This window comes from Phacochoerus africanus, chromosome 3 (assembly GCF_016906955.1).
Source record: "Phacochoerus africanus isolate WHEZ1 chromosome 3, ROS_Pafr_v1, whole genome shotgun sequence".
Taxonomy (NCBI): domain Eukaryota; kingdom Metazoa; phylum Chordata; class Mammalia; order Artiodactyla; family Suidae; genus Phacochoerus; species Phacochoerus africanus.
Genome location: NC_062546.1, coordinates 49,767,207 through 49,780,369, shown reverse-complemented (window position 1 = coordinate 49,780,369; position 13,163 = coordinate 49,767,207). Strand labels below are relative to the sequence as shown.

The 13,163-nt window shown below is 43.3% G+C and overlaps 1 protein-coding gene across 2 annotated transcripts; it reads left to right on the top strand.

The window, feature by feature from the left end:
- The first annotated feature begins 1,039 nt into the window (after positions 1–1,039).
- On the top strand, positions 1,040–11,426 carry PRNP (prion protein). Of its 2 annotated transcripts, none has more exons than XM_047771728.1 (2): positions 1,040–1,161; positions 8,945–11,426. In XM_047771728.1, exon 2 carries the CDS (start codon positions 8,955–8,957, stop codon positions 9,726–9,728), a length of 774 nt encoding a protein of 257 aa, XP_047627684.1. In that variant the 5' UTR covers positions 1,040–1,161; positions 8,945–8,954; the 3' UTR covers positions 9,729–11,426. The 2 variants fall into 2 exon arrangements, with proteins under 2 accessions (XP_047627684.1, XP_047627685.1); XM_047771729.1 differs by lacking the exon at positions 1,040–1,161 and adding an exon at positions 1,333–1,379.
- The last annotated feature ends 1,737 nt before the right edge of the window (positions 11,427–13,163 follow it).

The following is a 13,163-nucleotide window of genomic DNA, read 5'->3' as shown; positions in this document are numbered from 1 at the left end:
ACTGAAAAATAAATGAAAAAAACAAAGAAAGAAAAGTCACAACCTAAAGGTTGAGAATTATATTTTTTATTCAGCAGATAAAACTGAGGACTTAGGCCAGGGGCACAGCATCTCAGATAACTCTCAGTGACTGCTCCAAACAGCAAGGAGGGGAACCAGGTTATATAAGAGTTTTTGCAACAAAGACTGAGGTATTTAGAACATCAAAAGATTACTGTTTAAATTAAAGAAGACCAGATATCTCTGGTCAAGGAATTTAGCACTCTTTTATGTATGAGAAGATGCAAGAGTCTACAGACTCACTGAAATTCCTTTGACATGCCTCTCAGCTCTCTGGGGCCAGTATCCTGAGCTTTCTTACCCTGAGTCTCCCCCAGGTGCTCATCTAGGGTGGCCACAGCAGATGACTGCTAGATGGCAGACACTCTGTTTCTATCCTGAGTTCCCTCAGGGCTCGCTGTCGGGGTCCGGTAATGTGGTGGCTTCATGGCTGCAACATCCTTTGTTTACGGATATGGCGGGCAATATTTTTCATTTACAAAACCAAACCCTATCTAATTTCTTGAGTACACCACATTTTATACAAGAAACCTCGGGTAATGTTCAGCGCAAACGTGTTAAATGGAGTCCCTTTTTCTTATTTGTAAATTACACAGTCCAAGTCATCTCTTTTGAATAGAATGAGCAGGAACTGAGCAAATGAAGGAATAGGTGATGGTGATGGCCTCAAATTTTAAGGATATATGTGAACATTAACAAACATTAGGCTCAATCCAGGGTAGGAGAATTTTTTTTTCTCTTTAGAAATTTGTTACCAAGGGTCCAGAAATTACTTCATTTTCTCGCATTTTCCATTACATAACGGGGAACTGAGGCTTCAGGCCAACTTTTCCTTTAAAGATGATTTTTACAGTCAGTGAGCAATACCAGGTTAGGATGAGCCAAGGAGGCGGTACTATCTGACGTACGCGGCTAAGAGCGTCTCAACTCCCTCCCAGAGACTCAGATTTCCGACCAGCTTGGCAGATCCCCGGCGCTGAAGCGCCAGAGCGCGCGCGCGCCGCCGCCGCCTCCCTTCCCCGCCCGCGTGCCTCGCCAGCCCTCGGCGCCAGACACTGACAGCCCCGGAGCTGCGAGCGTCTTCTGTTCCAGCGGCGGCAGGTAAACAGCCGGGTCGCCCCGAGAACTGGGGGTGCCAAGGCCGGGAGTCAGAACCCCCCGCCTTGGAGCTTAGGCGCAAGGGTGAGGGCCCACTTGGGGCGCTAGGGAAACCTTGACAGAGAGGAGGGCGGGGGACTTCCGGCGGGCGGGGGGCGCGACAGGCCTGCCCCCCCTCGTTCGTCGGCTTAACGTTGGCCCCGCTCACATTTGCTTTCCAGGTGGGGTGAGGGCCCTTTACTCGGAATGGGGCTTGGTGGGGGAAGAGGGTGCCTGCGGCTGGCCGCGACCCCTGGGGAGGGAGGCGGGTGGTGGCGGGGAATCTAGCCCTCTCCCACGCGCGTCCGCGGCTGGCGGAGGATGGGAGAGGCGCGCCGGCACCGGGGCCGCAGGGCCGGGAACTCAAGGAGGGTCGCCCACGGCCTCTGCTGAGGCGCTCGGAGGAGAACCAGGGAGAGGGGCCGGCGTCCGGCTCTCCCGAGGCCCAAGGGGGACGTGGGGTGGGGGTGATGGCCCAGGCCCCGGCGGGAGGGGCCCTTGCCGCCGCCACCATGTAGCTCCTCCGGAGAGACGGCCCAACCTGCCATCCCTGCGGCCCGGCGGTGCTGGGGAGGCCGCAGCGGGGCGGGCCTCCTGCATCCCTGGGGATGGAAACCGGGCACGTGGTCCGACCTTGGGCCTCGGCGGGCGGAGTCTCGGGCGGCCCCACCCTCACTATCTGCCGAGACGTCCAGGTCCCGGGGGCCGAGTGTCCGGAGAGGCCAGGTGCTTTGCTTTTCACTGTCTCCACTGCCCCTCCCCGAAGGGAACTGGTCGGTCAGAGGCTCCTCTCAAGGGGATCAGGGCCGGGCAGCTCTCCTCCTGATCCACTTGTGTGGGCTGCACTTTCAGGCTTGATTGTAAACAACGAGAAGTCCATTTTTACTGTCCCTTTTCATTTTTTTCCCTTTTCTAAATTTGTAGCAACCATAGCAAATCAGTTTTTAAAATCATAACCCACAGCCATCAATCCACCCTTACCATCTCAAAGCCACTGCTTTCTGTTTTTTAGTTTCCTGTCTCCAGATTCGTACATAACGCAAAGAAATTTCAACTGCCCTGATTATGATTATCCTCCTCTAATGGCCGAGTTATTTTCTTCTGCTTAAAGCGTCGCAGTTTAATAGGCAGTTCCCCGAATGCTGAACATTTGAAATGTTTCGATTTTTCTTGCAAAAAAACCCTCCAGGTATAATAGTATTAAAGAAAGAATAGGAATAGGAGTTCCCTGGTGGCCTGGTGGTTAAGGATCCCACATTGTCGCTGCTGTGGATAGAGTTCCATCCCTGGCCCGGAAACTTCTGTATACCTCAGGCAAGCCAACAAAAAGAAAAAAAGGGAAGAAAAGAAAAAATAGTAACAGAAAATTGAATTAAAATGTCAACCCCCTGGAAAAATTAACAACTATCTCAGATTTGAGGAAGAAAAAGAAAATCACCAGTTTTACCTGCAGTAAACACTGAGGCGCTCTTACAATGAAAAAGAACTAACCGGAAAAGGAAAGAAAGCAGAGCTAGGATGTGATTTGTATATGATTTGTATCTGACACAAATTTTCAGTTATGAAAGGAAAATATGAAGATTATAATAAATGATGAATCAATTATAGAATGTAAATTAAAGCACTCTGGATTATCATTTTACAATTACTAACAAAAACAATAACAGTAATAGTAACAGCAACCACTGTTGGAAGATTGCCTAGAAATTTTCATATTCAGTTATTTTGAGAGGTGGCAGGACTTTGGGGTTAAAAGAATGGCTCTGCACCTAATTTCATAACATGGAATGGGTTACCTAATTTCCTCATCCTCCTTTTGTGCATTCATAAAATAGAGGAAATTATACCTACTTCAGGAAATTGCCAAGATTAACCATCTATGTAAAACTGACCTTTGGTATGTATTCCTTTTTCTATTCTTGGGCACACTGCACTGGGGACATTGTGAATTTACTGTAAAGCAATTTGGTAATGCATTAGGCCATGACCCAGAATTTACCTGCAATGGAAGAAACAACAAGAAAAAAAAGAGGGGGGGGGGAAGGCCATATGCAGTCACAGAATTCAGAATGATCTAAAATTAGACCCAATGTAAAAACAACCTGAATGTATAACAGCAGGGCAGCAGCTGAGGAAATCGTGGCTCTTTAACTGAAAGAAACATTATGTAACTATCAAAAGTCCATGATACATGAGAAAAAACTGATAAATCAGTGTAGATTACATTACCAAACTGTATCTACTTACTCAGACGTGAATGCATATGTGGAAAATCTGAAAGGAAAAGCATACAAAGGAATTGAATAGAATTAAAATGAAGTTAGAAATTACGGGTCAATTTAATTTTCTTTTTTATTGATATACTGCGTTTCTAAGTAACAAAATTTTTAAGAATTATTCATCGTTCTCAATTTTTGTAATGAAATGGAGCCATAGTTTTCTGTATGTGGGAGAGGGAGAGCTCAGTGTCATGTTAGCTGACTTCATTTCTTCAGATATTGTCTCTCTTTTTTTTTTTCTCGTGTAGATGGATTAGGGGTTAGTAATGTATATATTAGGATCCTTCTTTAAGGAATTAGTTCTTAAATTTATTTATCAATTCTAGTTTTTTCTTTTTTTGTTGTTTTTAAGGACCCTGAATATATTTGAAAACTGAACAGTTTCAGCTAAGCCGAAGCTTTCTGTCTTCCCCAGAACACAAATCCAGCCTCGCTGAGCCATCACAGATGTACATACTGCAGAATCCCTTTGATCTCATGATGGCTCAGAGTCCCTATCTGTCACAGAAAAGAAGGGCCTAGAAAGGCTATGATGACAGTCCTTGCTCTGAGGCAACTTAGGTTATATGTGTAACCCACACCTCTTAAATCATCCTTTCTTGTAAAATCATTTTGATTTTGCAGGCAAAGGGCCACAGATTTCTTTAGAATCACGCTGAGTTATATAAGGAATCAACCATTTAAAAAATACAATAAAAAAGCAATTACAAATATTTCTTTACCAGATTAACACTGAAGGTGACTATCAGCCAACAAAAGGTGACAGTTTTTCTAAGCTGTGGTTTTAGTTTACCTATTCCATTCTCCCTTTTCAGTTCTTATTTCCTATTCCAAGACAACTGTATATCAGCTGTGAACTGCTGCATGTGAAACATTCAAAACATGCCTCTACATAAAGTGGTGGCTGCAGCAGAAGAATCTGAGTGGATAGCATATATAGCAGTTCTTACAGTGGGAGTATTTTTTCTCAATTTGTTCATCCTTTTTCTTCTAACTATATTCTGCTTATTGCTGTTCCAGTACTGTGTGATCACATCAAGGGAGGGGTACCCTTTTATGCTTTATAAGTGTTAAGTTTTGTGCTCCTGGGACCTAGCTCTGAAGCCTGGCTAGGAGTGCAGTTCTCTGGGAAGGTTTCCTGTCTTTCCTGAGCTAAGGTGGAACTCAGCAGTCATATTTTCGTCTTTTGAAGTCATTGTCCCTTAAAGAATCTAATGCAGGCTATATAAAATTTTTACAAACCATTCTGGGGTGGGGTGTTTTCTCTGGCACTCTGAGACTTAGCCCTCGACTGAATAGGGCAAGGGGCCCCTAACCTGGCCATCCTCAGAAATAGGTGAAGAGCTTTTAAAAATGTAACATTGCTAGAACCTATCCCAGGCTGACAGCCAGGTGTTATCTAGTGATGGGATTTAGGAATCTATATTGTAGCAGGATTTAACAGTATCTGATAACAGTATATTCTCTCTTCCTTCCTCTTCCTTTTTAAAGTTGAGTTTGTTATTTGTACACATTCCTTACCCCTTATGGTTTTATTGAACTCAAAAAAATTGAGCTGGAGTTTTGTCATTTTATTGAGATTATAAATTCACTTAGGGGTAATTGACATCTTTAGAATACTAAATTGTTCCAACCAAGACTTTCCCATTTTTATGGGTCATTTTCTATCTTCTTTATTAATGTTTAAATTTTTTCCCCAGTCTTAATTTCTCTTAAGTCAGTCCTAGTTACATTACAGTTCTGGTTGAAATTATGGCTATTTTATTCATTTTTTTCCTAGTTGATTATTGCTGCTGTAGAGAAATGCTATTGATTTTTATAGGCCAATCTTGTATCCCACAACCTTGCCAAACTCTAGTACTGAGTCTAGTACTGAAGTTCCCTTGTGGCGCAAGGGGTTAAAGATCAGGCATTGCAAGCAGCTGTGGTGCAGGCTGCAATTGCAGAGTGGTTTCAATCCCTGGCCCAGAAACTTCCACATGCCACAAGTACAGCCAAAAAAAAAAAAAAAAAAACTTGTGTCAGGTCTGTTGAATTTTTTATGTATATGATCATCCAAATTCCAAATAATGACAGTTGGAGCTCTTTCCTTGCAGTTCTTGCACCAGTTACTTTGTTGCTTACAGCATTGGAAGGACCTCCAGTCCCATGACAGTTGGCATCCTTGTCTTGCTTCTGATTTTAAAGGGACTGCATTCCAAAAGTTATCTATTAAGTTCTGATTTGTTGTATAATCTTTATCAAGTTAAGGAAATTCCCTCCTATTCCTGGTCTACTAAAAGTATTTTTCTTAGTGATAAATAGATATTGACCTTTATCAAATACTTAATGTTTTAAAATGTATCAGGGGATTAGGCCACAGAATGACTGTTCAGGAGTATCTTATATGAAATGCTATAACAGCCAGGCATTCAGAAACCCAGTCTCCATTCCCAGCAATCTCACTAATTAGCATTTTAATCGCAGATATGTCACTTGACTTAGCTGAATCTTGGTGGCCTAATTTGTAGAGTGCGAGATTGGGATTAAATAATACAAGGTCTTTCTTATTTTATCACAAACAGAGATTTTCCAAGGTCTCATTAGGTTTTGAGTCTTCCTGGAGTTGCGGCTGTGGCTCAGTGGTAGTGAACCTGACTTGTATCCATGAGGACATGGGTTCGATCCCTGGCCTTCTCAGTGGGTTAAGAATCCAGCCTTGCTGTGAGCTGTGATGTAGGTCACAGAAGTAGCTCGGATCCTGCGTTGCTGTGGCTGTGGTATAGGCCAGCAGCTGTAGCTCCAATTTGACTCCTAGCCAGGGAATTACTATATGCTGCAGGTGGGGCCCAAGTTTTGAGTCTTCCGTATCCTTAGAAATGAGTCTCTCCTTCAAAATGTAGTTGTTATTTTTTTATGCTTTTCATAAGTAGATGTTGTTTTTGTCATTCTCAACTGGTTTTAAAACGATCCTGTCTTAATATAGTCTATGATTATCCAGCTTTACCTAGTATTCAGTGTTTAAGTACTAATGGCAACATATGCCTGCTCCCCTTACACACTGTTGCCTGTATCTCCAGACCCTGTTCATTCCTCAGCTCCAGATTCCCCAAGCTAACTGCCTATTTGTCTCTCTTGTCCCACATGCAACTGGAGGATCACATTGCCAAAGCCACACCCCTCATTTGTCTCCCTCCAAATTTGCTCCACCTTCTGTGTTCTGTCTACTCAATTGCCCAATCTGGAAACTTGGGTACCACCTCGATTCTTCCATACTCTTACTTTCCACATCAAACTGCAAGCCTTCTAGAAGGTGCTAATCCGCCTTGTTCAGGCCCCTGAGGTGTTGGAGCAGAATTGTGAGCAGTATGGAGGCGAAGAGCTGAGTCCCATCAGCAAATGGATCCTGGTTAGGTTCATTAACCGCTAAGCCATGAAGGGAACTCCCTAATTGGCATATTTTGAGCAGTTTGTGCCGATAATGTTCAAATAAATTTTTATTTACACCAAGACCTTTCAAAAGGTGTTCCTTGGTGACCTAGCAGGTTAAGGATCCAGGGTTGTAACTGCTATGGCTCGGGTCAGTGCTGTAGCATGGGTGAGCTTGATCCCTGGCTCTGGGACTTCAGCATGCCATGTGTGCAGCCAAAAAAAAAAAATTTCAATAAATGATAGTAGAAACAAATGAAATATTAACTAATTTATTTCTTTAATCATTCTTCCTCTGAATATTATACAATTTAATCTTTAACTCTGAAGGTTATGAAAAATAATTTTATATTTGATGCCACTTTTATTTGAAGGTACCCTGGTGCTGGGGATAAAACTAATATCAAGGTTACAGCATGTGCCGTTTTTGGTTTTATGGCACATGGTGTTTTGGAGTAGTACATGGTTTGACATGAGGTCCAGTAGAGTCTGTTTAATGGTCATTTTATTCTGTGTCTTTAATCACTGCCCTTGGAACCCAGCACCCAGGGTAAATGACATCTTCAGTCTGAAAGGATGTTTAATTTGATGAATGTACATTGTTTATTCTTAAATTATTCTAGCCCATTTATGTCTTAATATGTGTCTTTTGCACCAAAAATTAGGAGGAAGTAACTCACTCATGAACTATCGAATGCCAGTGACTGAGTGACTGTAAATCTTGTGAACACAGACTTTCTTTTTTTTTTTATTAAAAATGTTCTTTTTAAAAAAATTTTTTTGGCCAACCACTCATGGCATGTTTGATCAGGCCAGGGATCAAACCTGAGGCAGAGGAGTAACCAGAGCCACAGCAGTGACAACACTGAATCCTTAACCTGCTGAGCCACCAGGGAACTCCTAAATGCAGCCTTTCTTACCCCATTTTGAGCAGCCTCATTTGTCTGCCTATAGAAAGATGAATTTATAGATGGGCTTGCAAAATCTTGCATGTTTTCTGTTTCCAAAAACTGTTGAGAATTCCTTTGAGGAAATTATTGTAGGTATTTATATATTCAGAGGATATTAATTTCTTTACTTAATAGATACTTATTGTGTACCTGCCCTATATCAGGCACTGCCCAAGCCCCTGAGGATATAGCAGCAAACAAAAGAGACTCATTCCCTGCTTACATGCCCACTCAAGGAAGAAAGACACAAGTCAGCTATTTAAAAATTATTTCATGATCTCAACACCTACGTGGGGGCTTCACTTCCAGAGGGGCCTGCCAGGTCCCTCAAGGCAGTCCACACAGCAGTTAGGGCCTTGGCTTCACTCCCAGCCCCAGCCCCCACAAGTGACCGTTCAGATACAAAGGAATGAGTCTGTGCGTAGAGGGTTCCCCTTGGCAGAGGGGCCCTAGGCCCCATAGGTGCTGATAGCCCTCATTATAGCCCCATTAGCAGAGCTGCCAGGGTCCCTACAAGAAGGTGCCTGGTTACAAGAATTATTACTTTACTTATTTATGCGCCATGTGGAAGTTTCCAGGCTAGAAGTCGAATCAGAGATGTAGCTGCTGGCCTACGCCACAGCCATACCAGATCTGAGCTGCACCTGCGACCTCACCACAGCACACGGCAAGGCCAGGGATCGAACCCGCGTCCTCATGGATACTAATCCATGGCTGGTTTCTGCTGAGTCATGATGGGAACTCCCAGAATCACAAAAGCTCAAAGCTGTGGCAAACCCACCAGGTGTTTATTGTTTTTTCCAATTTAGATACAATGTATCAAGCAGAGGTTATTTTTACCATAAGCATGTTGCTGGCATTCCACCTTTATCTTTTCTAAGAAACAGAGCCAGAAAATTATCTGAAGGTCAAATTTGTCCTTAGAGAAGGAGAAAGAGTTGAGTTAACCCTTCACCTACAGTTGTTTTTGTTGTAAGTGTTGCACAGGAGACAAATGGAGTATAAAGAACATTCACAGCTGATGCCACTACTATGTTCATTATGCTGCAGACATTAAGTGATTTCAATATAAACAGGACACTGACACCCTCTTTATTTTGTATTTTGCAGATAAGTAATCATGGTGAAAAGCCATATAGGTGGCTGGATCCTCGTTCTCTTTGTGGCTGCATGGAGTGACATAGGGCTCTGCAAGAAGCGACCAAAGCCTGGCGGAGGATGGAACACTGGGGGGAGCCGATACCCAGGGCAGGGTAGTCCTGGAGGCAACCGCTATCCACCCCAGGGAGGGGGCGGCTGGGGACAGCCCCATGGAGGTGGCTGGGGACAGCCCCACGGAGGTGGTTGGGGACAGCCCCATGGTGGTGGCTGGGGACAGCCCCATGGTGGCGGAGGCTGGGGTCAAGGTGGTGGCTCCCACGGTCAGTGGAACAAGCCCAGTAAGCCGAAAACCAACATGAAGCATGTGGCAGGTGCCGCTGCAGCTGGGGCAGTGGTAGGGGGCCTCGGCGGTTACATGCTGGGGAGTGCCATGAACAGACCCCTGATACATTTTGGCAGTGACTATGAGGACCGTTACTATCGTGAAAACATGTACCGTTACCCCAACCAAGTGTACTACAGGCCAGTGGATCAGTACAGCAACCAAAACAGTTTTGTGCATGACTGCGTCAACATCACCGTCAAGCAGCACACAGTCACCACAACCACCAAGGGGGAGAACTTCACCGAGACCGACGTCAAGATGATAGAGCGCGTGGTGGAACAGATGTGCATCACCCAGTACCAGAAAGAGTACGAGGCTTACGCCCAAAGAGGGGCAAGTGTGATCCTCTTCTCCTCCCCTCCTGTGATCCTCCTCATCTCTTTCCTCATTTTCCTCATAGTGGGCTGAGGGTGGCCTTTCTGTCAGCATCATCTTCTTAATCTTTATCAGGTTGGGGGAGGGAATATCTACCTGCAGCCCTTTAGTGGTGGTGTCTTATTCTTGCTTCTCTCTTCGGCACCCATAGGCTAACATCCATGGCGCTTGTAGCACTGGAAAAGGAGAGTAGACCTGAGATGTGATGTATTTAAGCCCCATTTGATTGAATCCTTCATAGGCCAGTGCTAGTGCTGGACTGGTAAGAGTGTAACAGCAAATAATCATTGGTTTATCTGGGCTCATTTTTTGTCTGGTACAACAGATTGAGGCTAAAACAATTCTCAAAACATACTTCAAGTACCTTTACCGAAATACCTCCAGCTCCTTCTCCAGCTAGAGCTCAGTACACTAATGCCCCGCCATAGTAGTGATTTTGTAGCAACTTTCCCATTTAAGAAAACCTGACTACATTTTCCTGTTCAAATAGCATTTCTACCAAGTTGGGGAGGAGGCCACATAATACTCATTCAAAAAAATGAAACTGGAAATCCTTAGCTCCTGGGCCCAGGGTCAGCCCAGTGGAAAGCATGTGTCCTGTGTCTGCAGAGAACTAAGGATGTTTTGCAATTTGCAGTACAGGTTACACAGCAGCTATTGCATCAAGAATGGATGTCTGTGCAACACTAGACTTCTGGGCAGAGGGCATTTTCACAGGCAATGAACATAACTCACATAATATGAAAGGCTCTGAAACTTAAAAAATTCCCACCTGTGTGAGGAACCCTCAGAGGCAGCCTTCTGTTATGGATGTTTAAAGTACCTTCATGGGGTAGTCCTTTCTTTAGTAATACAAACTATAGATAATTAAGGTAGTAGGACATGAAACAATCTTCTGGACATTGAGAACAAATCTCTTTTGTTTGTTTATCTGGGAACCGGAGTGATTTTGCCATTTCTTGGATGAAGCCAGGAGATTTTAACATAGAGGAAGCTGCAGCTATAGAAACATCATATTTATTCATTTGATTGAGTCTTTCATGGGCCAGTGCCGGTGTTGGGCTAGCAAGCATGTAATAGCAAATATAGAGGGTTATGAAGAAAATGATTAGTGTACAAAAAAGAGAAATGCTTACATTTCTTTATTGCTGTCTCATAATTGTCGAAAACCAGAATTAGGTCCTCAATTTCTATAATTGGCTTTTGAATCAAAGAATAGGGAGGCATTCCCCTCAAAAAAGTTAGAGATGATAGACATATGATCCGTTCATATTAGGAAAAGAAATTCTGGTACTGTTATTTAAATAAGGTAAAATTATTCCCTGGATTGTTTGGTGTTGTCACCTAGCAGATATACATTACTCTTCTGCATTGTTATTGGCTTGCACTTTGTGGGTATCCTATGTAAAAAAATACATGTATATATATATATATATTGCATATGACAAACAGAGATTTTGGTTAGAGCTGTTAACATCTGAATTATCTAATGCATTACTTGTTTTTGTAAGGTACTAAATATTTAATAATACTTAAAGGAAACCTTTTTGTGTGGTCCTTCGGCTTACAATGTGCACTGAATAGTTTTGTATAAGGATCCAGAGTGGCATTTGAAATTCGCATGTGCTTTATATTTTCTATATTTGTAACTTTGCATGTACTTGTTTTATTGTATTAAAAGTTTATAAATGTTTACTATCTGACTAAAATTAAAACAGGAGCTACAATGAGCATCTTCTGTGGAGTTTGCCATTGTATTCACCAGTGCTCACAGGGGTTGGCAGAGCCTTTGGGGGTTAATCTGAGTAAAGTGACACCTTTGGTCCTAACACCACCTGTGATGGCCAGTGCTTCCCACAGTCACTTCTGATCCTGCCTCAGCCTATCCCAGTCACATGCAGGCTGCTCTCTGCTGCCTTTTCCTTTTCTTCCCCCAAGGACCTACGTGAGCTTGGCACTGAGGAAATGGCAGAGTCACTTTGCAGCAGAGGAAAATAGTCCTTGAATTCTGGAAGCATTTTTTTTCTGTCCTGGATGTTGAAATAGAGGATTTTCTTGGTTAAAATGAGACTCAACAAGCTAAAGTGTCTGCCTATTCCCCACCCCCAGCACTCAGGTGACAGTTACTCTTTGGGTTGAAATTGAACACTGTAGTTTCAGTAGGATACTTCCCTTTGTCACAGGCTTTCAATTCATTCTTCATGTTTCTTGCCTTCTTCCCAAGTGTGAGGTATGAGCTCTCAGTTGTTCTGGGCAGAGGTTTTCTTCTGCAACTATAATTTACCAACAGCTGGAAGTAATTATAAAAAGTCACACTGGATGAAATAATAATATTTATTGATTAGCTTAGCACATTTCAGTAGCCTTCAGTATCTGATCAAAGGAATCATTTGCATTAAAAATGAAAGGATAAATATCAACATCTTGAAACCCTCATCATCAACGAAACCATTAAATCACATACACAAATTCTCAAAAACATTATTCAAAGTTAATCCTTAACAAAAATTTCTAGGACTATTTTCATGCTGCCCTTTTGGACATATTTCTTATTATTTAAAAGTAAACTCTTCATTATATGCCAATCATTTCTAAAAAAATAAGCCCCCTAAGACTTCAGTCATTCAACACATAGGTATTTGAAGGGCCAAAGTCAGTAATATCCACCTGTATCTTTCTTATCACACCATGTTTTCTTTCTGTTACTTCCATCTCCTCTGAGTTGTGCTAAAGGAATTTTAACTTAAAAAATTAAAAGTTGATTTTATTTATTTTATTTATTTTTTAGTCTTTTCGCCTTTTCTAGGGCCCCACCCGTGGCATATGGAGGTTCCCAGGCTAGGGGTCTAATCGGAGCTGTAGCCACCAGCCTATGCCAGAGCCACAGCAACGTGAGATCCAAGCCGCGTCTGTGACCTACACCACAGCTCACGGCAACACCAGATCCTTAACCCACTGAGCGAGGCCAGGGATCGAACCTGCAACCTCATGGTTCCTAGTCGGATTTGTTAACCACTAAGCCACAATGGGAACTCAAAAAGTCAATTTTAAATGACCAACATAAAGTAACCAAGTAACCCTCACAGAGGGTTCTTCCAGAGAAGTATCAGATGTCAACTTTGTTTCCCTGCCTCCCTGGGACTAGAGCCAAATAAATGTCCTCTGCCCTTGGAAGGAATTGTGATCTGTACTGTTCCCATGCTAGTGGGAGCCTTAATCCAGCCAGAACTTGAGCTCCCCAGGCTCAGGTCCTGACCTTGCATTGGTCTAAGCATGACTGACCTACACAGTTCATTTCTACCTGAGAAAGGCCAGTTCCTCTCCGGCCCTTGAAAACACCCCTGGGAGGATTCAGCTCCCCCTGCATTAAGCTTTTCTGTCTATCCTTTGCCCTGCTTCTATGAGGTCCACCCCTCTTCTCCAGGATGCCATACCTGCTGCTGGACACACCCAGTCCATGAGCTTCAC

Bases quoted from the DNA above. Each gene is read 5' to 3' on its own strand.
- PRNP (XM_047771728.1), top strand. From the start codon at position 8,955: ATGGTGAAAAGCCATATAGGTGGCTGGATCCTCGTTCTCTTTGTGGCT.